General features: G+C 36.0%; 1 protein-coding gene across 1 annotated transcript in view; it reads right to left on the bottom strand.

The window, feature by feature from the left end:
- The window catches only part of LOC145297767 (proton myo-inositol cotransporter-like), a 48,013-nt gene that overhangs the window by 8,254 nt on the left and 15,822 nt on the right, over positions 1 to 23,937 (bottom strand). The window contains exons 3-7 of the mRNA XM_080144010.1: positions 15,320 to 15,519; positions 13,727 to 13,838; positions 9,703 to 9,866; positions 3,450 to 3,564; positions 499 to 746 (exon numbers count right to left, since the gene is read on the bottom strand). Of these exons, the coding sequence (XP_080000136.1) occupies positions 499 to 746; positions 3,450 to 3,564; positions 9,703 to 9,866; positions 13,727 to 13,838; positions 15,320 to 15,519 (839 nt within the window). The remainder of the gene's footprint in view (positions 1 to 498; positions 747 to 3,449; positions 3,565 to 9,702; positions 9,867 to 13,726; positions 13,839 to 15,319; positions 15,520 to 23,937) is intronic.

Genomic DNA, 23,937 nt, shown 5'->3' with positions numbered 1-23,937 from the left:
GAGTTGACCACCGTGAAAAAACACTATATAGTCAGACATATCAAGGTTTTGTTCAGAAATATGAAAAAAGAGCCACAAAAAGAGGCGTTTTTAGCACTGACAGGCCCTGGGGACGCAAACCAGAATTTTGCCAGGGTCACCCATACTAGATTTATATTAAAAACAATAGGCTCCACATTTTGTCCAAGTTTTAAAAAAATCTAATAGATGAATCAAAAGTTATTGGCAAAATGTGTCGTTTTTGCCCATTTTGGGGCATTTTTGACCTCTTTTAGGCCCCTGGAATTTTTGTAAAAAAAATTTTTTTACTGTGCACATCTATTTAATGAAATAGAATTTGCAGCAAAATTTCAGGAAAAACTAATGGACGGTTATCTAGCAATAGTCCAGATGCACAGACGCCACTGAAAACATAGGTCCCTCTCCGATAAATCGAGGGACCAGAAAAAAAAAAAAAAAAAAAAAAAAAAAAAACAGTGGTTTGGATTTGAAGTTTACCTGGTGCGAAGAACATCAGGTACATAGCTAATCCCAAAATGGCCATCCAAGAATAAGAGGTCGGACAATAATTATAGAGAAACTCTGAATTGGTGATATTTAACGTTCCAGGTGAAGAACAGCGTCCAGTTGTAGAATAAGCGTCAAAAGTTTTGTTGACAGGAACGCAGCTGCTGTTATCTGGTACCGTATCCAAATGACTGTAACAGAATCCGCAATCGAGGTTTCCCGTGCACGTATAACATGAACTGAAAGAAAGAAAAAAAAATTTTTTATTTGCATGTCATAACCATGTTAGCACAGTAGTTCTTTTTAGATCACTGAAGTTAAGTGATGTTGAGCTGGGTCAGTATCAGATGGGTGACCTGAATCTGAGAGGAAAGTAAAAAAAAAAAAAAAAAAACTAATGATAAACTATGCATACGATTGAGGACCACTAATATATTATTCCCTAGAAACTTTAACTTTGATGTTACATCCATGGCTTATCCTTCATCGTTTAGGTAGGTGACAAGCCCATCTGTACTCAACACAAATCAGAAATCCCCACCTTCTGCCCATCTTTCTCCGAATGTATCGATATATCAATTTGACCACACTGCAAGGGAGGTGGGGAAGACAACCGTTAACCTGTCCGCTCTTCTTTACATCGAAATTCCAACTCGACTATGTCCAGTCAACCTGATCACGTGATAACAACCACGTCTTCCAGTCAGCTATTCTTAGAACTTCCGGTGCAACTTGTCCATTTTATAGTTTTGACAAGTTTTACCAAAACATAGCTTCACATCTCATGCTTACTTCACCCGTTAGATAGATAGATTTTCATCTGCATCGTTGATCTTTTGGTCCACTTGGAATTCATCTGTTCTTGGAGGACGGCTGGAAACTTTCGGGCAAATGCTTTTCACACCAAAACGATGGTTGGTTTTATATAGTTTTTATTCACTTTCCAGGTGTCGAACACAGAAGAATTGAAAAGTGAGGATATTTGCTTGTGGTTAATTCTAAACGTGTCCATTTTTAAGACACGTCATCTCCCTCCTAAGGGGGAGGAGGGGGGGGGGAGAAAACCGTTAACCCGTCTGTTCTTCTTTACATCCAAATTCCAACGGTAATGTTTTAACAACTTTTATCAAAACATTGCTTCACATCTCATTTTTTGTTTACCTCGCCAGTTAGATAGCTAGCTAGATCGAGATCGATTACATAGATAGACAGATAGATCAACAGACAGATAAATAACAGATAATTTCTCGTGTTCCACAACTATATAACTTTCATAGTAATTATTGTTAGTGAGTATCTTTGCTCGGGTGGTTAATTCTAGGTCTAAATTCTGAGACACGTCAGCTACCACCCTAGTAAGGCGGGGAGCGACCTGTTAAACCGTTTGCCCTGCTTAACATCCAAATTCCAACTCGACACTATGACCAGCCAAGCTGAACACATGGTAACGATCATGTCTTTCCGATCAACTATTTTTAGAACTTCCGGTGCAACTTGTCCAGTTTATACCTCAATAATGTTTTGACAACTTTTATCAAAATATAGCTTCACATCTTGTTTAACTCACCAGTTAGATTGATCAATAGATACATATAGATATATAGATCAATAGATACACATATAAATCAATAGACACACAGATACACATAGATAGATCAATACATATACATAGATATATAGATCAATAGATACACATAGATATATAGATCAATAGATACACATAGATATATAGATCAATAGATACACATAGATATATAGATCAATGGATATACAGATCGATCAATAGACACGTATATAGATCGATCAATAGACACGTATATAGATCGATCAATAGACACGTATATAGATCGATCAATAGACACGTATATAGATCGATCAATAGACACGTATATAGATCGATCAATAGACACGTATATAGATCGATCAATAGACACGTATATAGATCGATACATAGACACGTATATAGATCGATCAATAGACACGTATATAGATCGATCTATAGACACGTATATAGATCGATCAATAGACACACAGACAGATAGATCAATAGATACACAGACAGATAGATCAATAGATACACAGACAGATAGATCAATAGATACACAGATAGAGAGATCAATAGATACACAGATAGAGAGATCAATAGATACACATAGATATATAGATCAATAGATATATAGAGAGATCAATAAATATATAAATAGATCAATGGATAAATAACAGATAATTTCTTGTGTTCCGAACTCCATAACAATATAACTGTACAATGTGATGTTACTTTCTGAAATTGTACTAATCCATGTTCCCGAACAATGCTTGGAGTTGTGAAAAAAGTGGATTCATAGTTAAGTCTAATAAAGTAAAAGTGCATTCTTCCATTATCCAACAGAATGTTACTTTGATGTCTGTCCATCTACGTCACCCATTTCCGTAAGTTAGAAAGTTACGTTTAAGAAGTAAATAACTAGATAAGATAACATTAGTCTCTCTCAAGTAAATTCTATCCGAATAAAACCGTATATGAAAACTCTCAGTGAACGTCTCGTGTGTGTTTTTTCGTGGAAACAGTTTTATTTGTCCGAGTTAAATGGAGGAGACGATCGGCGGTCACTCATGTGACGCAACAAAGAGAATAAAAAGACCCCGCACGTATGTATGAACACTTTTTTTTTTTTTAATTAAAACTATAACACACCAGCTATGACTAAAAATAGCAACTTTTATTCGATTCGATCACAATATATACACAAATAATTTTTGGTATTTTTTACTTTTGTTGTTGATAGTTTTATTATCTGACTATGTTTCCATTTTTTTTTTTAAGTTGATTCACCCCACCCTTCTTCTCTCTCTCACAGATATGATGCTACTAGTCTCAGATTTTTCTGTATTTTTTAAGTGTAGTTCTAAATAAGCACCCTAAAATCTTTTGAAGTTCTTACCTGTATTGACTGCAAGTGAAGTTATTGGTTCCGGGTTCAATCTGAGTAACAGGCAAAGAGTTATTATGCATCATCTTGAAACCAATGGCCAAAATCGACAAACTAACAACGATACCTGAAACAGAAAAAAAAACAAGGGAAGCATGCATGGTCCCCCGTGAGTGCACAGTGAACAAGGCATAAAAAAAAAAATGACTAAGTTTAGCACCCCCCCCCCCCGCCATTTAGCCCCCAAATTCCCCAAGGGATGTCAAATCCTGGTGAAAATGAACAAACAGTGCAGTTTTAGGCCTTAACATATGTAAATTTGAGTTCTGCACCATGTAAAAAAAGAAATGACTAAGTCCATCACTTGCCCCCCCCCTCCTATTTAGCCCCAAAAGTCCCCATGGCCTAAACATATTTAAATTGGAGTTCAGCACCATGCAAAACTGCTAAATAGACATACACAGAAAATTTTGGACAAATATGATAAAATAGTCCCAAAAATGGAGTGTTTTTATTAGCCCTAAAAAGCCCCATGGGGCACACCCAAGAGTTATCGCGAAGTATAGACAAACAAAATTATATAGAAATCAGTTAGTTACAACTTTTCAGAAAGTTTTATAAAAATCCAAGGCATCAATTTTTTTTAATAAGCACAGAAGTGTCAATTTTAACCATTTTAACTCAAAAGGCACCTCTAGGTGTGCAACCAGAGTTTTCCTGGAAAATCCGTTCTGTTACATTTTATTCATATCATGTTTAATGTTTGTGCAAAATTTCCAAAAATTCAAAAGCATGATTATTGAGAAAAGTGCAGACAGATGAACGGACGAACGAACAAGGGTGAATTTACAGGTCCACCCTCCTTATGTTGGGGAACCAAAAGTATGGTCCTGGATATGACCTTAAACTATATCCAATGGTGAGGCCCCAGCTTGCGGGCTTTGGGGAATGTGGAGCCACCCTTTAATTGCCATTGCTCCCAGATCCACCCTGACCCGGAGTGGTAGTACCTGTTAGGGTCCCAACTATGGGTTAAATAAATATATTCTATTAAAAAATGTTTTCTTCAAAATCTTTGTATTTGGCATTAAATAACCTGAAAAGGGTTGATATGCCGTAAAACAAAAACAAACAAACCAAAAGTACATCACTTTTTTGAAAGGTTATTTTGATAATTAGGAGTCTAGTCACATCTTTGAAAACCTTATTTCGTAAAATTAATTTGAAAATATTAGAAAACCAAACAAGGTTATAAAACTGAAAATGTGTCAACTCTTAGAAGCATCTTGAAAAAGTGAAAAATATAGAATAAACAGACAAACTGTTTTAAAACATGCTTTTCGATGAAAATAAAAAAAATTTTAATGATGAGATGTAGTTTGCTTGAAGCACTGTGTGAGTTATGTATAAAGGTAAGTGTTAGAAGGCTATCACAATGCAATGTTGTCGGTATTCAAGAAGGAAGGCAAAAACAAGTGATATACTGGGCTGGTGTTAGAGAATGGACCGAGAGAGAGAGAGGGAGGTGTGTAAATTATATTGAGACATGTTGACCGGAAGTCAGGGTCAGCTGATCGGATTGCGTGTGAGTCACGTGATCAGGTTAGCTGAATCGTTGAGATTTGGTTTGGACTTAGAAGGCGACGGACGGCTTCACAGACGTCTCCTCCCCTTCACTGGGGGGAGGGACGCTGACGTGTGTAGAAATGAGACCAAGAGAAACCACACAAGCCAGAGATTCACTTTCCATCCTTCTGCGAGACATCTGGAAAGTGAAATAAACTATAAAACCAATTCCTTGTCTTGGAGTGAATTGAATCTTTGTCCCAAACAAGTACCAGTCTCCCTCCAAGGCACGAGATGATTCCAGATGGACCAACATCGATGACGCACGAAGGTATGTTGAAAAATGCATGTACCACACACACACACAACGGCATATGAACAAATGGACGGAACAACTAGATGATCACACGACGTTAACTCTGTCTAGACAACCACACACGATCCCCTTTATGATATAGGCAATGCAGCACTGGTATTTTGGGTTATGTTAATATTTTCATATCTAATTTTTATTTCTGCGTTTCAGATTAAAGTTTGTGCTTTTATAAAGTGATATTAGCATTTTCTGTACAATTATTTGAAATCGCAATCAAAATGGAAGCAAAAAGAATTGAAATTGCTGCTTTACTGCGTGTGTCCCATAAAATAACAGACATTGCAAAGCTCCTTAATGTGAGTCATATGATGGTGCATAGACTTGCATGCTGTATAGCCAATAGAGAAACCCTCAAGGATACCCCCGCCCTGCAAAGGAAGACCCCGAGTTGTGAAGACCAAGACGATCAAAAAGGCGTTCAAGAACAATCCAACTCTTAAAATGACATCTCGTTAATATGAAGGGCTGTTAAACTAGAAGATGCAAAGAGCTTGAAATTTATAAGAAAACCCCGTTGACGGTTGGCATAAAAAAAGAAGCACCTTGAAAGCAGTAAAAAGTTTCTTAACATCAAAAGCCATGGAAACCGAATCATCAGTTTTTCAGACGAAAAGACCTTCACCGTCGATCCTGTTGTGAATGACAAAGTAGTGTCATTGACAGAATGACAAAGTAGTGTCTTTTGGTCAAGATGTCTCTGAAGTGTATAATGTCTCCACGACAAAACATCTGGCATCAGTTATGATATTTGGAATTGTTTCTCCAAATGAGAAGAAGATGCCTCCAGTGTGGTTCCCCACTTCATACCGGATTACCGCCTGTGACTATAAACATGTCCTCAAGAAAAAACTGCTTCCTTGGATCAAGAGGGTCGTCAAAAAGTTTGATTATGTCTTCGAACAATCGCACACCGCCGAAATCGTTCAGGACTGGTTGAAGCAAAAACAATTTTTAGTCCAAGGATTTTGGCCCCCGCAATCACCAGATTTGAATCTGTTGGACTACAACATCTGGACGCATGTTGCGAGCAAGGCATAAAAGTGTCATCACAGTAGCGTAGAAGACTTGAAGGCTGCTGTGAACCGTACATGGTCCTTAATGAGCAAGGAGTACATCCATAAAGTTTGTCAGGGGTTCAGACCATGGCTGAGTGGTGTCATTAATGCTGATGGAGGTCATATCGAGTAAACATATGGTTTGAAGATTACATGTATTTAATGATTTTTGTCTTTACGATATAAAAAGGAAATCAATACAACTTGAACCAAACATACAAATGTGTAACAGGACTTTATGTCACATTTATTTAATGATTTTTTTCCTTTTTTTTGTCAATAATACGATTTACTTGAAAAGTCAAACCGCTACGTAGTGATGTATTGTGTATGACATTGTTCCATAAGATATTTTAAAAAAAAAAAATTTTTTTTTCTAATTAATTTCGGATTTTTTTTTTTAAATTTTCTTTTTCCAATTAATTTTGGATTTTATTAAAAAAAAAAAAAAAAAATTTTTTTTCTAATTAATTTTGGATTTTATTTAAAAAAAATTTCTTTTTCTAATTAATTTCAGATTTTATTTACAAAAATTTTTTTTTTCTAATTAATTTCGAATTTTATTTGCAAAAATTTTTTTTTTCTAATTAATTTCGGATTTAAAATCCTTCAGAGAAATAGTTCTTGAGTTTTGGATCTTTTTTTTTTTACTTTAGACTTTCAGTGTAAAACCTCATCTTATATATTTCTGACCAGCTATTTTCTTTACAGTATAAACAAGTTGTAGTACACAAACTACTTGACTCTTGCATGTTTGGCATACCTTGCAAAGATATTGGAACAAAGTTTGGTATAGAAAAATATATCAAGTGCGCTCTCAAAACTGATTGGTGGTGTGTTTGGTTGGTTTTCTTTTTGGCATATCAACCATTTTCAGGTTATTTAATGTAGAATCTAGTAATTTTTTACAGTAAAAGGTCAAAATTATAGGGGTTTTTTGGGTTTTTTCAGGTTATTTAATATAGAATCTAGTAATTCTCTAAAGTAAAGGTCAAAATTATAGTCTTTTTTTTTTTTTTTTTTTTTTTTTTTTTTTTACACAGGAATCACCACTTATCAAGGCCCGGAGACCACTCAAGGATAAAGGTTAACGAGTATACTTTAGTCAATGTGATTATGGCATAGTGAACATAAGTAGTGGGAATTTTGTAAATTGGATTACCTATGGAGACGGTTCATCAAGAACTTGTTTACGTTGGACTTGAAAACAATCAGATTGTAGTCAGCTGGAAAGCAGGCAATCGGAAGAGAGTTCCACAGGCGTGCAGTTCTTAGAAGGAAGCTTTGTTCATGGAATCTGCATTTAAGTTTAGGCACAGATAAAGAGTGTGGGAAATTATTGATAGTGGTTTTGGCTAGATGAGTGTTTTTCGTGAAAGTTTGGTGAGAGAAGACCATAGATTGAAGCTCAGCTGAGCGTTTGCCATGAAAAAAGCTTATGTATATATATTCTCCTACAGCTCACACCACTGGATTTATCATGACCAAACCTGATATGATGATGGTCTCAAACCTAGGAAGGTGCACACCATTTTTCAAGGTCAAGGGTTAAGGTCATATTTGGTGCAGCTCTTCATAAACTCCCCCACCTAGCGATGGTGGCGGACCCCAACTTGGTGTACACCATCCCTAAGTGGGGTGAGGGTCAGGGTTATTTGTCCAATCAGTCACAGTAGTTCTGAACCGATGTCACACTCTCGCTTTAAATGTTTTTCAGCCGCTATGTCATGGAACCATATGGATATATTATCCTGATTATTTTTCCAATTTCCAGACAAGGCTTGGGAAAAAAAAAGTCCCACTTTATTTTTAACTAACAGGGGGTTCCCGTTGTTGCTGGGTTGTGGAGAGGTGGGGGGGGGGGAAATAACAGTCGGAAGTCCGAGTGGAGAGAGGTGTTAAAAAAAAAAAAAAAAAAGAAAAAGGTAAAAGCGTGAGGTGGGGGGGGTCAAAACAACAGTAAGCAGACCGGTGAAAAAAAAAGCTGATGTCTTACACTGATGCTTCATTATCCTACCAAAAGTTCGGAATGTTGAAATTAAGCAAAGTCAATCCAACTGATACGATGACTTGCAAAAATGGTGGTGTAAAAAAAAAAAAAAAAACGACCTCTCCTTGTCCAAAAGTCCCCAGTTGAGGGTGAAGAAATTAATGTTTTTGGTCAATTTTTTTATATTTGTCAGCCGAAGGGTCAAGTTTTAAAACAATACCTATCACGTGAGGATCCGCCACATCAGTCGAAAGTTTTCGTGAGGCATACAAGCACACACACATTTTCCCTTTTATATATATATACTAGCGGGGGTTCCTAGCGTTGCCCAGGTGTTTGAAAAAAAAAGTTTTGGGGAGGGAGGTAGGCTCGAACCCGAATCCTTGAGGCGAAAGCGAAAAATAGAGCGTGATGACTTACCTCGCCGCTACAATAGTAAGGGAATGAGAATGGATGAAATTCAATGATTAAAAAGTGAATTGACAGGTGCGTAAATTTAATGAGGTCAAAATGATATCCCGCACTTAACTTTCGCTGCGAGGCAGTTTTTTGGTTTTGTTTCCCCAAGATGTTGGGGGGAAAAACCAGCTCCCCATAAAAAGGAGAGTGTCCAAACGAATAAAAATTGTCTGATATAAAGGATTTCCCCTGCATTGATCAAACCTTATTGCTTTCTGGACGTCTTGGCAGAACACTAATTTGCTTTCACAGTTTCGCTTTTTTATACGGAAAAGCCAAAGAAACACACGTAGACCAAAAAATAGCGCGAAAATAGCACGTGAAAGTAACCCAAATTAAAGATACACACAACCTTGTTTCGTAAATCGGAGATATTATAATCTACATAGCATATAAAAAGTTCTAAAAAACAGTGCCCCCATCCGAGCGCCCCTCCCCCCAAAAGCCTTTGCCGGACATACACAAAAAATGCACATGCACACGCACACACACACACACACACACACACACACACACACACACACACATTTTGCCTTTTACATATATAGATGATTTCATTTTGTACGATTAAAACTAATATTTTTTTCCCCACAGAGTTTTTGTATTATTATATGGTTTGTATTATTATATGGTTTGTATTGTTATATGGTTGAGCAATTTTCATTGACTGAAAGTTACACCATATTCTGGCCGTTTATGCAAGCTGCCGAAATATGGTGAGGTAACATCAACAGAAAAACGGGTTGTTCGCTGCATAAGTACCAATATTTATACTAATACATGCACACACTCAAATTGAAATTTAATCGCAAAACATACCAACTAAGCTGCCAAGAGTTAATTTCCTTCGGCCAATCCGTTCAACTAACCAAACACCCACGAGTGAGAAGATGAAATTTATTCCAGCTGTTAAGGATGACAGCCAAATAGCCATAGTGTCACTGCGTACACCAGCCATTTTGATGATGGAAGCACTGTAATACCTAGAAAGAAACCAATAAGAGAAGAAAGTTATGAGAAATATAGAAAAACGGAATTTAAGGTTTTTGAGGTTTTTTTTTTATTTTGTAGATTGTTCGAACTACTGTTCTCACCTTGAGTGTTATTTTTACAATGTTTCAAGACAAAGCTTAAAATTCACAGGCTTTTCGAGCCTGTGCGAACAATCTTAAATCTAAGAGAAAGATTAAATCTAGCCAGTATAGGAGAATGTGTGTATAGCAGTAGACTTTGATGGTATGGCCACGTTGAATGAATGGATTAAAGTTCTTGGGTTAGTAGATATAGAAGAGTTGTGGTGATTGAGGCTGAAGGCGGCTGCATTGAATAGATGTCAGCTCTACTAGATATTCAAGTTACCAGAATTAATTTTTTCAACAGAAGACTTCAAAACAAATGCAGATGTGACAAAAAAACACTCCTCGGCTTTGAAAATGGCCAAACCGACGTTCGACCTCTCATCAAGAACTCCGAGGCCAAAACGCAAGTGACATTATTCATATGTATCTAACTATAAACTTTCCCAATGTAATACTTCTTTAATCTCCTACTTAACAATAGAGAATGATATCGCCAACTACACATTAAAAGTGCGACTCCATCCTCCACAGGTTTGAAACTTGATATATAGGGGATTTTTCTTTTCCTTCCTCTACCTTCCAGCTAACTAGGAGGGGAGTATTATGGGAACCAAATTCTCCACACAAGCAGACACACACAAACAGAAGCAGATGACCTTAAGGCAAACACGATTATCGCCCTTTAACTCTGGCAATATCATTCTTTGCCACAAGGGGATGATACAGCCACTTTCACTTCTGCTTTGTATCATTCACTCTCTTTTTCACCGAACCTCGCAACAAATGCAGATGTGATGAAATACACTTCCCGGTTTTAGCAAACAGCCAAACCGATGTTCGACCTCTCACCGAGGACTCACACAAGTAACGTTACTTCTTAATCATCTTTGTGTCTTCATCTCATGGCAAGAAGACCATGAAACTTTATTCTTCAATCTCCTACTTAATAGAGGATGTATTTGCCAACTACAATAAAAGGCGACCTCGTCCTGTACAAACCAGTGAAGAAAAAGCGTTGGTCAAAAAGAGAAAAAAAATGAAGTAAAGCATGTATGCTCCCTCATGAGTGCAAGTTCAGCGACCCCCCCCCTCCCGTTTAGACCCAAAAGTCCTCAGAGGACATCAAATCCTGGTGAAAATGAACAAACGGTGCAGTTTTAGGCTTTAACAGATTTGAGTTCTGCACCATGCAATTAAAAAAAAAGAGAAATTTTTTTTTTTTTTTTTTACATAGGCATCACCACATTATCAAGGCCAAGAGGCCACTCAAGGATAAGGGTTAAAGAGTGTACAGTAGAAATTGGACAATATAGTAATCATTAGTAATGAAAATTTGGTAAATTTGATAACTTATATGGAACGGCTCATCAAGAACTTATTTACGTTAGACTTGAAGACAATCATATTGTAGTCAGCCGGAAAGCAGGAAAACGGAAGACAATTCCACAGGCGTGCAGTTCTAAGAAAGAAGCTTTGTTCATGGAATCTACGTTTAGGTTTAGGCACAGATAAAGAGTGGGGGGAATTATTGATAGTGTTTACAGCTAGACGAGTGTTTCTTGTGAAAGTTTGGCGAGGGGGGACCATAGATTGAAGCTCAGTTGAACACTTTCCATGAAAATAATGATACATCAGAGACAAACTCGCAACATCTCTTCTGTGAGATAGAGGTTGCAAGGAAGAGAAAAGGACATCTCCTACGAGGCTACGAAGTCTATTTTGAACTCTATCAAGGTAGGACAAGTCCTTTCTAGCAGCTCCTGCCCAGATGTGGCAACAGTATTCCATCCTTGGACGTACCTGGCTCTTATATAGATAGAGAATAGCATCAGCAGTGAGATATCTACCGGATCAGTAGAAAGATCCCACCATTTTTCCAGCGGCCTTGGCAACAGATTTGATGTACGTGTTCCATTTAAGATTAGGAGTAATGGTCAAGCCAAGAAGCTTGTCAAAACTTGAGGCCTCCTGAAGACGAGAGCCATTCATTTCAATTGATGCCAGATGTGGATCAGAATGTTGATGATGTAAAGAGAGAAGCTTAGTTTTAGATGCATTAAAAGTAACCAGCCACTCCTTACCCCATTGTACTACGTGCTCAAGATCAGAGGAGAGAGAATTGGAGAGAACTTGGTCGTTTACTGTCTTAGATGTGCTACCATAAATGGTAGTGTCGTCAGCATAGATGTCTACAAATGATGTAAGGATGTGATTTGGAAGATCATTAATATAGATCAGGAAAAGAGTTGGGCCCAGGATGGACCCCTTAGGGACACCGGCATTAATACTGTGAGCTTCTGATTTTTGCCCCTCAACTACTACTCTTATGAACCTATCAGAAAGAAATGACTGAGTTCTGTACTATGTAAATAAAGAAATGTCTAAGTCCATCATTTGCCCCGCCCCATTTAGCCCCAACAGTCCTCAAGGCCTTAACATATTTAAATTTGAGTTCAGCACTGAGCAAAACTGCTAAATAGACATACACAGAAAATTTTCGACAAATATGGTAAAATAGTACCCAAAATGGAGTGATTTTATTAGCCCTAAAGTAGCCCCAGGGGCACACCTAAGAGTTATCGCGAATTATAGACAAACAAAATTACAAGTTAGAAAAGCATTTCATCCAAGGCATGAAAATTGTTAAACAAAATGTTTTTTACTATAGGCTTTAAAAATAAAGGTACAAGATTCAATTTGAAATTTATTTATCTTCAAAGTGTACTTTTATAAATTTTACAAAGTAAGGTATGCAAATTTAATGTTACTTTGTAAAATGTATAAAAGTGCCCTTTGAAGATAAATAAATTTCAAATTGAATCTTGTACCTTTATTTTTAAAGCCTATAGCAAAAACATTTTGTTTAACAATTTTCATGCCTTGGATGAAATGATTTTCTAACTTGTATCTTATATTTTTAAGAATATATTTTATTTAATTTATTAATTTGGATTTTAAAAAAGATGAATGTGATTTTGTATGTATTTATAAAAACTCTCCTACTCTCTATTTCAGATTGTATTTCTCCTCACACCACAACTCATTTTTGCAACTCCCTCTTTGTATTATTACAGGTCTGAATATTCTGTTTCAGTTTGTAATTCTCTTCACACCACAACTCTTGTTTGCAACTCTGTCTTTGTCATACATGTCTGAATAATGAGAAAATCTGAATTTTTTTAACAAAAAAACTTTAAAATAACTTTTTAGATTAATTTTTTTAAAACTTCTTTCAGAATAGAAAATCTTTACAATTTAATAAGGAACATATTTCATATAGGTTTCATAAAAAATATTCAGTAGATAACGAAAAAAATAGAGATGAAAATTTCAAAAGGACTGTATAGCTGGTTACACTCAATAGTAGTCCTCGCTAGCAAAAGACTTATTGTTATTCTATTATTATTATTTAAAACATTTTGTGTCCTGCGCTTTCGCGCGAGGACTAATATAGAAATCTATTAGTTACAACTTTTCAGAAAGTTTTATAAAAATCCAAGGCATCAATTTATTTTAATAAGCACAAAAGTGTCAATTTTAGCATTTTAACCTAGTAGGCACCCCTAGGTGGTCAACAGGAGTTTTCTCAGAAAATCTGTTCTGTTATTATTTTTACTCATATCATGTTTAATGTTTGTGTAAAATTTGCAAAAAAAATTCCAAGGTGTAGTTATTGAGAAAAGTGCAAACAGACGGACGGACAAGGGTGAATTTACAGGTCCATCCTCCTTTTGTCGGGGGGACCAAAAAATGGAAATACTTACATGACGCTGTTTATTCCACACAATTGTTGGAAAAATTGCAACGCACATCCAACAACGAGTGCACGCCGCACATGCGGAGTCGTTAAGATTTTCCAGATCTTATTAAAACTTTCTGGAAAAATAAAAAGAAATTTACTTTAAAAAAAAAAATAAATAAATAAAAAAAAATTTTTTAAAATAAAAAAAATTTTTTTAAAATAAATAAAAAAAAATTTTTTTTAAATAAATAAATAAAAAATGAATTAAAAAAATAAATAAAAAAATAAATAAATAAAAAAAAATTAAAAAAAAATAAATAAAGAAAACAAAAGAAACATCAAAAGCAAATTTTTTTTTTGTATGTTTCAGTTTTGCTTTTTTATTTTCAATCACCTCAAACAAGGTGTATTGACATTGAAGTGTAACAGACTGATGCAATAGGAGCCAGATTTATAGAAAATGGGGGAACTAAGCAGCAAGATGTTTGTTCACATTACATTTAAATTTCCTCATGTTGGTACAGTTGGAGAAACAGAGAGGGACTTCCAAAGGTAAGCAGTTAGACAAAAGAACTACTAGAGGAGACTTCTACTGTGAAGGGGGAATTTTGCTGCTTGTTAAGAGTATTTATCTTGAAGAAACACAAGCGTAAAACATTCACAACAAGCACACGTCTAGCTACAACCACTGTCAACAATTTCTTTTACTCTCTATGCCTAAAACCGAAAGTAAATCCTATAAACAAAGTTTCTTTTTTGCTTGCCTGTGAAACTATACCAGTTGAATACAATATGGTAACTTTCAAGTCTAATGTAAACAAGTTCTTGTTGAGCCATCCTCTTTAAAAAAAAATTCTACTCAGCTCCCACCACTATCAATCATTGTATTATTTCACTGATGACTAAACATTCAGTCACACTTATCCTCGAGTGGTCTTCTGGCTTTGATAAGCGGTGACTTCCTTGTAAAAAGATATTAAGTGAAACTTATAGGAATTGAACTCGTGGCCTTCAGATTATGAGATCTTTTTCATTTAAAATATTCCACTATTTTTCTCTTCCCACTATTCCTCATCACCTTTGCCATTGTCACCTATTTTTTATATTCAGTAACAATCAGATGGAGCCATAAAACCTGGCATAGTGATATGGGATGAGAAGGAGAAAGAAGCAACCTTAGTAGAAGTTAGTGTCGCAAATGAGGTTTGGTTAAACAGGGCTAAGAGGGAAAAGATAACCAAATGCCAGGCCACAAATGGCTAACAGACTCCCCATCCCCTTGCTGAGAAGGACTTTCTAACAAAGCCTCCTCCTGTCCATATTAAGAACAGATTTCTAAATAATAATATTATTTCAACATGGTTCATATATTGTACACAAAAATAAAAAAAATAAAAAACTAAAAGAAAACTTTGTAAATTCAGGTTGTTCAGCAAAACTTGTAACTGTTCACCAAAACTCACTGTTGATGACATAAGTACCAATATCGGAAGTGTTCAACAAAACTAACTGCTGATGTCGTAAATACTAATATTTTCTTGTGTATCTTTTAAGCAACTGTACAAATATATTCTTGAAATAAATGTTTTGCTTGAAAACTTTAAAAATTGTCTACCTTTGTTTGCTTTGGGCCTTGTCGATTCTTGGATGAAAATCAGTTCCTGATTAATTTCAGTTGTCCCTCGAATTCTTGTAAGAACGGTACGAGCCTTCTGATGATGGCCTTTACTAACCAGCCATCGAGGGCTTTCTGGAAGGAAGAAGAATCCGATAAGTTGAATGATGGCAGGGATGCTTGCTAGTCCCAACATGTATCTAAAAAAAGAACGAACATATTTCCGTAAACATTGGGTACACGAGAAGTGCAGTGGAAGTTCTGGTTGGTTGAGGAAGGATAACCAATTTATGTGCAAGAATTGTAAGACAATAGAGGACTCAGAGGTAGAAAAAGTACATATGGACGCCAAAGCTGTTGAGATTATCAAGAAGTTTTTTTACATTGGTGATAACATCGGAGAACAGGGTGGAACATCATAAAAATAGACACCTACAAGGCGTGTGGGCTTGATTTTATCCTTGCTTTATTAATAAAGAAATGCTCTGCTGAGCTAGCCCCCGTTCTCTCCAAACTCTATAATAAATCTCTTACTGAATCTTGCTACGCTTCCCTGGACAAATTGCCTCGGTGGTACCAGTACTCAAGAATTCTGGTGAAAGAACTGATCCGCTTAATCATCGCCAATTAGTATTTTACTTCTCTTAACTCAAATCTTGGAGCCAGAAATCAACAACGTGCCAGTTTACCACTTCTTTTTGGCTGAGAGTATAGAATTGAACCAAAAGTTAAATGTGAATACATATCGCTATTCAGATGCGATCCCAGGAATTTAGTGAATTGCTATTATAGTAAAAATAATTATAAAACAAAGATAAGTCAGTTAGGAATAATAGACAATGGATTGAGGAATTTTCTTTGTGCTGCCAAAAGGTGTGTTAAAGGCATATGTCATATGTGAAACTCACATAGAAAAATTATTCACAAGTCTGAGAATGTTTTGACGTCACAAAGAAAGATAGATTCAATATATTCAGTTAGAAGGGTTCAAAATCAGTCAGAGTTGAGAGACACAGCTGGGAGAGTAGAGAGTTGAGATAGCTGAACCCCTTTTGGAAACAAACCAGAAAAGGGAACAAGACGATGTAATTTTGCAAGGCAATCTAATCCCTGATCATCTCGTGCAACTGGAAGAATATATTAGATCAAAGATGAAAAAACATTGGACATAAAATATCTAAGTACAGTAAGTACCTGAAATCAGGTAACATTAGTTATCATGTTGATATCTGGAGATATTTAATAGTGTTTAATTTCCAAACCGGGGCCTTTAGCCAAGGTAAACATTCCTTAGATATAATAAGTAAGCTTTTGTCTTCGTTTCTTATCAATTCAACCGCAAGGTAATGTGTTTTGTGATTCGTCTTGTAAAAGAAATTTGTATTTAATAGTCTGTCCTCTCCTAAAAAGTGTTAACGGTATCCCCACCATAAATAATAAATCTCTTCTGTGTTAAAAGAACTGTCTATGTCTCTCTTTATATCAAGCTCCTATTATAAATATGAACTGTGTGCATCTATAATATAAATCTCACATATCTGTTTAAATGTATGTATGTATGTATATTTGTATATCTTGCAAAAATTTTCAACAGAGGCGACGGATTTTCACGACATTGATATCATTTTAAAGCTCGACCCTTCAGACAACAAATATCGAAAAATTGGCCAAAAACATTAATTCCTTCACTCTTAATTGGACACTTTTCTACAAGGAGGGGGGGGGTCGCTTTTTTTCACCAATATTTCCAAAAGTCATCCCCTCTTTTTGATTGTCTAGCCTTAATTTGAACTTACGTCACTTCCAGTTTGACGATGGGCAGCAGCAGCTAACGCGTCACTTTCTTTTCCTCCTTCGCGGTACGGGTTTGAGCCTCCCTGCCAACAACCACTTTTTTTTTTTTGTTTTTGCGCTCGCAATTTTCCTTTTTTTTTTTTGCTCAACCAACACCCTTACACACACACACCTCCACTTTCTTTTCCGCCTTCACGTCATGGGTTCAAGCCTGCCTTCCTGCTAAAAACTTTTTTTTTTTGCTTAACACACCTCCAAGCACCGGGGCAACGTCAGGCACTTTTTCACCTCAAACAAGGCACAGTCCCACTTTGATGTAGGACGTTACTATCTTGGACATAATTTGCAGGGATACTATGTAGGGAGTTGAGCAGCAAGATGTATGTTTACATTACACCTGAACTTCTGCATGTCAGGATAGTCAGGGAAGCAGAGACCCGGAAGGGAATTCCAAAGTCTAGCAGTTCTAGGGAAAAAATTTTTAGAGTAGAAGACTTTTTGGCATCTGGGGATTTCTGTGTAGGGGTGGGATTTTGCTGCTTGTCAGGTTTATCTGAGGTATTTATGGCAAGGGGTTACAAAGGCTTGTAGTTCGTCAGAGCACCTACTGTTAAAATACTTGTAAAATACTTGTAAAACAAGTAGAGGGTGCAACATTATGTCATTGGGACAGAGGTTAAAGCCTAGCTGACATTTCGGAACCTATTAGATTGGTGATGATGATTATGATGATGATAGTAAATAATGAGCTATCAATAATTTCACCACTATCTAACCACGTTCCTATAGCTTCTAAGGTAACAGATAAGGTCGAACTTCCTACACACAACAATTCACCTTGCATTTCACATTAGACTCCACAAACCAATCCCTCACTAAGTTATCACCACTTCCCTATTTCCTGGATACCTTAAAAATCTGTTAGACATTCAAAGCATGTGTGCCTGGCTATTGTAATAAAATAAAAATGCTCTGCTGAGCTGGCCCCTGTTATCTTCAAAGGCTTCAACAAATGCCTTCCAGAATCTTGCTTCCCTCATAATGGAAATAATTTTTGCTATTCAGTTTTTTGGATTACTAGCATTTCAGCCCGGCGTTGCCCAGGTGTTTGGATGTATATGTTGAGCAAAAAAAAAAAAAAAAAAAAAAAGTTGTAGTAGGAAGGCAGGCTTGAACCCATACCGCAAAGGAGGAAAAGAACGGGGTAAAACCTAACGTTTATGCTGTTACGACCACCGCCAAACCGGAAGCGACACTTTTTAAAATTAAGCCTAGAAAATCTAAAGGAGGGGATAACTTTAAAAAATATCGGCGAAAAAAGTGACCCCCCCCCCCCGTAAAAAAGTGCCTAGTTGAAGGGAAAGATATTAATGTTTTTAGCCAATTTTTCGATATTTGTCGTATGAAAGGTCGAACTTTAAAACGATACTGATTTTAGTAAAATTCGTCGCCTCTATTGAAAGTTTAAGGCAGACATGCAAACAGACATACATACATACATGCATTTATATATTTGTAACTAAAAATTAATTTATTGTTTTGGACTCAAATCAAGTTATTAAGTTAGATCCATGTCCAAGGAACCTATATCTAAAATTTCAAGTGCGTAGACCCAAAATTGTTGGAGGAGTTTGGTAGAGTTCTCAAAGGTCAAATTGTTGAACTTTGACCTCTTAATCACTAAATTTCTGGCCAAAAACCGATCACATCGATTTTCCCAAATCTCAGTAGCCTGTATATCAAATTTTGAGTATGTAGACTAAAAATTGACAGAGTTATTGCGTAGGGAAATGTACACAGACACACACACAGACACGTTTACTTTTATAGATATATAGATAGATAAGTTAGTATTCATATAGCTTATTTTGAATGCATGTATTCCACTTAGTTCTATTTTAAGAGAACTTAACGTCCAACATTAAAGGTCAACAACATTGCGCATTAGTAAATCGTGGGATTTGCTAGTTCAACATAGTGATTACTAAATTACTTTGTTCATCTTGTATATTTTGTTAAGCATATCTTTTCTATTCTTTAGAGTTGTCAGGGCTTTACATTGAGAGTGAAACAGTCACATTTGCGAGTGATTTTTTTTCAAGTGATGGCAAGAAATAATAAAACGCTTATTTTTTGGCGACTATGTTTTTTTTTTTTTCTTCCAAAGGTCATTGGTGAGTGAAAAATATCTTTTAAACAGTTTTTTTTTTTTAATAAAATGAACAAAATCAAATTATTAAAATGATAAAAGTTCAATAGAACAATAAACTCCTTTTTTAATAAAGGTTGTTTAAAAAAAAAAACATCTGAAGAAATTTGAATGTTTATACGTTCAAATCTGAACATAAAATCCAGTGCCTATTTAGAAAATCTTTATGATGTACATACTCATCATAGAATGAAGATGTCATATTCCAAAAATCATGTGGGTTTGGCTAATAATTTTTCTATTTGGCTCGTAGATCCAAATATTTAGTTGTCAAAGGTCATCTAAAGATAAAATTTGTCCGTAGAGACCTATGAGTTAGAGCTTTTTCCTTTTATTTTAGACTAGCGAGGGGTACCCAGCATTGCCCGGGTGTTTGGAGGTGTGTGTGTGTGTGGGGGGGGGGGTTAAAAAAAAAAGTAAGTATGAGGATTGAACCCGAACCGTCGAGGCAACTTGTAAATTAAAGTGTGAAAAAAAAACCAAAAAACGTGCGACGTTAAACATTGCCCCACCGCGAGATGCTAACAGAAACACGTTTGAATTTATTTAATCACTTGGATTTGGCAGGTGCCCAGTTTAATGAGTTAATGAGGTCAAGTTTGACTGCGGGATAGTATTCATTTACTGCTGAACGCTTCCCCCCCCCCCAAGATGTTATAGGAAAAAGACTAACCCACATGCGACGAGCGACAAATGTTGAATATTTATCTTCCCGAAATCGAGCAAATTAAATAGACAGGCGAGCTTCGTTGTTAACTCTGTGATATTATGATTTATATGTGATATAAAAAGTTTTAAAAAGTTGTGAAGCGAGCGACCGCTTCTCTGCAAAAAAGACTTTTGTAGACATACAGAAAAAGCGAACACACATACAAACATACATACATTTTCGTTTTTATATTTATAGACTAGTGGGGGTACTCAGCATTGTCTGGGTGAATAAAGGTGGTGTAGTAAGGAACTCCAGGGGGGGGGAGAGGGTTTTTTTAAAAAAGGGGTAGTGGGGAGGGATTAAAACAACAGTAGGCAGTTTGGGTGGAACGAGGTGTAAAAAAAAGAAGAAAAAAAAAAAGTGGTAGTAGGTAGGTAGGCAGGCAGGCTAGAACCCGCAATGCGGAGGCAGAAAAGAAGGTGAAAAAAAAAAAAAAACTAACGTCTTAGCTGATGTGTCTATCGCGCAACCAGAAATCACAAGCATGTAAAAGGAGATGATAACTTGTGAAAAACGGCCGAGTCGAGGATGAAGGAATTAATGATTTGGGTTATTTTTTGATATTCGTCAGCCAAGAGACTGAGCTTTCAAACGATACCAATTTTGTCAGTGCTGGTTGCGTTTGTCAAAAGTTTTAGTGATACATACATACATACATACACACTAACAGACAGGTGAGATGTAATAGAAGGATATAGAGCCTGGGGTCCCCTCATTATGGGATGCCAATGAATCCGCTATTTTTGCACCTGTGCAGAGGTCTCCTTTTCGAAGAAGCAACACTGTAAATTGTTTTCAATGATCATTTGACTTGGGTTAAAGTGTAGTGCTCTGAGTTTTTCCTCTATATCTCCTCAGTACAGATCAAGATGAAGCATTTAAGAGAGTGCGGCTTATTAAAGAATTTCCTACATAAATAATGAGAGCTAACAAGATCTCATGGAACTTGTTAGGTCAATCAATCTCATACCTCTTTCTGTGTCAATGTAGTCAATCCTATCTTCCTTCTTTAGAAGGAGAAATTGCCTGAGGCCCCCTCATTATGGAATGCTGATCGATTAGCTATTTTTGCGTTGGCCCAGAAGTCTTCGTTTTGAAGAAGCAAGACTTTTCACTTTAAATTGATTTCAATACTCGTTTGACTCAGGTCAAAGTGTAATATCTGTTCTAATACTACACTTTATGTGTATTTTTTCCGGTTAATGAAAAAGAAATTCTTCTAGTCTGAGGCAATTTTTATTTTTGTACTAATCCACAAGACCTCTTTATAGGGAGCTGAATATTCCTTATAGTAAACTCTGTAGTTCTGGCCCGGTAATTAAATAAGGACCTTGCAATAGGAACCCTATTACTATAGATTTTCCTATACAACAAGTGAAGCATCCATGGTCCCCCGTGGGTGCACAGTGAATGAGGCATAAAAAAATGACTAAGTCTAGCATTTGTCCCCCCTATTTAGCCCCAAAAGTCCCCATGAGATGGTGAAAATGAACTAGCGGTGCAGTTTTAGGCCTTGACATATATTAATTTGAGTTCTGCACCATGCAAAAAAAAGAAATGACTACCTGAGATTACCTGTTTGTGATTACCGGAGACCCTATCATCATGGAATACTGATGGGACAACTATTTTTGCATCCAGAATCCAATTTACTGAAACCCCGTTTAGGTTGCTCCTGAAATTCTGTTTAAATCATTACTGAAACCACCGATTTAAAATTAACGATGTCTCCAGAACACTACTCAAACCACTGAATTTCTTGCTACTATTTGGTAGGTGCTCGACTGAGCTCTACTTTAAATTGATTTTAATGTTCATTTAACTACGATTAAAGTGTAGTATGTCACATAATTCGAAAAATAGATTAATTTAACTTTTTTTTGGCCGACGAAGAATGCATCTACCCTTTTTGTTGTTGTTGTTTGAATTTTCGCCAAAGCAAAGAGAGAGAGAGAGAGAATCTATAATGAGAGAAAAAGAGAGTGTAGGGAAAGAGAGAGAGGAGGAAAGAGTTGAATAAAACGTTCAGATATTAAAACCCCTTCCATCCCTTTAGGATGAGTCAGCGATTTGACGAGGTCATCCAGCCGAGGCACACTTCCAGGTTTCCTAGCGCCAAAAAGTGAGCAAAGAAGGGAAAAGGAGAGGCAAGCGAAATATGGATGGAAATGAATAAGAGAGAGGGAGAGAGAAGAGGAAGAAAGAAAAAAAAAAAGACTTTTTTGGAGAAGACTCTTCTGAAAACAGTCATGGTGAACGAACGAGTAAGCCCTGTTTTGAGTTAACTGTTGATAATGGGCGTAAGCCTGGATGGGTGCGGAACACTCACAGATTTAAAACTAAATAGGAAACTGATTTACAATGGACTAAGGATATGAACAGAATAATCTGAAACAAGAATGACTTATGAACTTTATAAATCAACATTCGAGTTGTGGATATACGTTTCAGAACCTATCACCCAAAATGCAGAAAAAAAAGAAAGAAACCTTGAAATAACAGACTCTTCCGAAGAAACCTCATATAGAAAAAGTATTAACTGTAAGTCCCCTCTCTCTCCTGCAATAAATTGGCGATTCCCTTATTTTGCCATTTTTTTTTTGTTGTTTTTCATTAATGTATTTTCTCTCGGCATTTTTGAGACATTCGCATAAGACCCCCTCCCACCATCCTCATTTGTTTTCTTTTGTTGTTTGATTTCATCTTTTCTTCCCCCCTCCTTTAGCCTATTAAATTTTGTTTTTTGTAATAAAGTTGATTTAAAATTTAAGATCGCGTTTGCCTCCATTCTCTCTCACTGTGTTTTGTGCCAATTTTATTTTATTTCACTGGTCTGAGAAAAGTGTTCCCCCCTCCCCTCTTGCTCGACATACTGCATGTGTTCGAACCCGAGGACCAAAATTTATTTTCCTTATTTTTTTTCTTTTCGTTGCATTATCCACCTTCGTCGTTCCCAACGGAGGGACATTCGTAATAAATATCTGTCTAATACACTATTGTATCTCTTCTGTTTCTGATTAGTGAAATCATTCTAGACTGAGGCAAGAATCATTTTTATACCAACCCAGAGTACTCTTTCTTGGAGGGAACTGGATTTTCTCCTCAGTAAAAATTGACCGTGTCTTACCCTGCCCTTCGGGGAGGAAAGGAAATGGGTATATCATGTCACGAATAGAGGAGACAAATAAATCCACAGGCCTTAGTAGCTTTACCTAATGATTGCTAAATTCAACTGTTCATCTTTCCTTTAGCAAACAACTTTTCTCTCCTTAACTGACTTTATATATATATATATATATATAGTAGAAATGGTAATTAATAAAAACTGAAGAAAGTGCTCAATACTGTTGTAGAGCAAATATGCGTTTTATTTTTTATTACTGTATTCTTTCTGTTAAGTTACATTATTGTTTCAGCTACCCGGACGTTTTTTTTGGCCGTCTGTAGCATCCTCAGACTTTTACAGAAATTAATAAAAAATAAAACGTATATATATATTAGTGTTGGGCCAATTAATCAGAATCAGAATCGGGAATCGGAAAAAAAAAAAAATCAAAAAAAAAAAATCGACAAATTTGAGGGTATTGGAATCGGTATAAAAAAAATGGTTGCCTATTTCCCGATGCCAAAACGATTCTTTTAATTGTTTTTTTAATCTGATTTTGTTTCAAGTAAAATTTTCCATTGCTGGTAATCATGATAAAATAATAGATATTTGATTTTAAAATACCAATCTATATAAAAATACCAATCTATATAAAAATACCAATCTATATAAAATCTATAGAGCATCCCTCCACAAGTGTAATTTTACATTTAAGAAAATATTTGCATATTTAACATGTGTGGTGTTTTTTACAGAAATTGTGGAAAAAAAAGAAAAAACTTTATAGTTAAATATTT

This window comes from Euprymna scolopes, chromosome 18, assembly GCF_053919585.1.
Source record: "Euprymna scolopes isolate OS-2025 chromosome 18, ASM5391958v1, whole genome shotgun sequence".
In the NCBI taxonomy this organism is placed as follows: Eukaryota; Metazoa; Mollusca; class Cephalopoda; order Sepiida; family Sepiolidae; genus Euprymna; species Euprymna scolopes.
The sequence above is the reverse complement of the archived record's forward strand: the minus strand, read 5'-3'. Positions and strand labels throughout refer to the sequence as shown.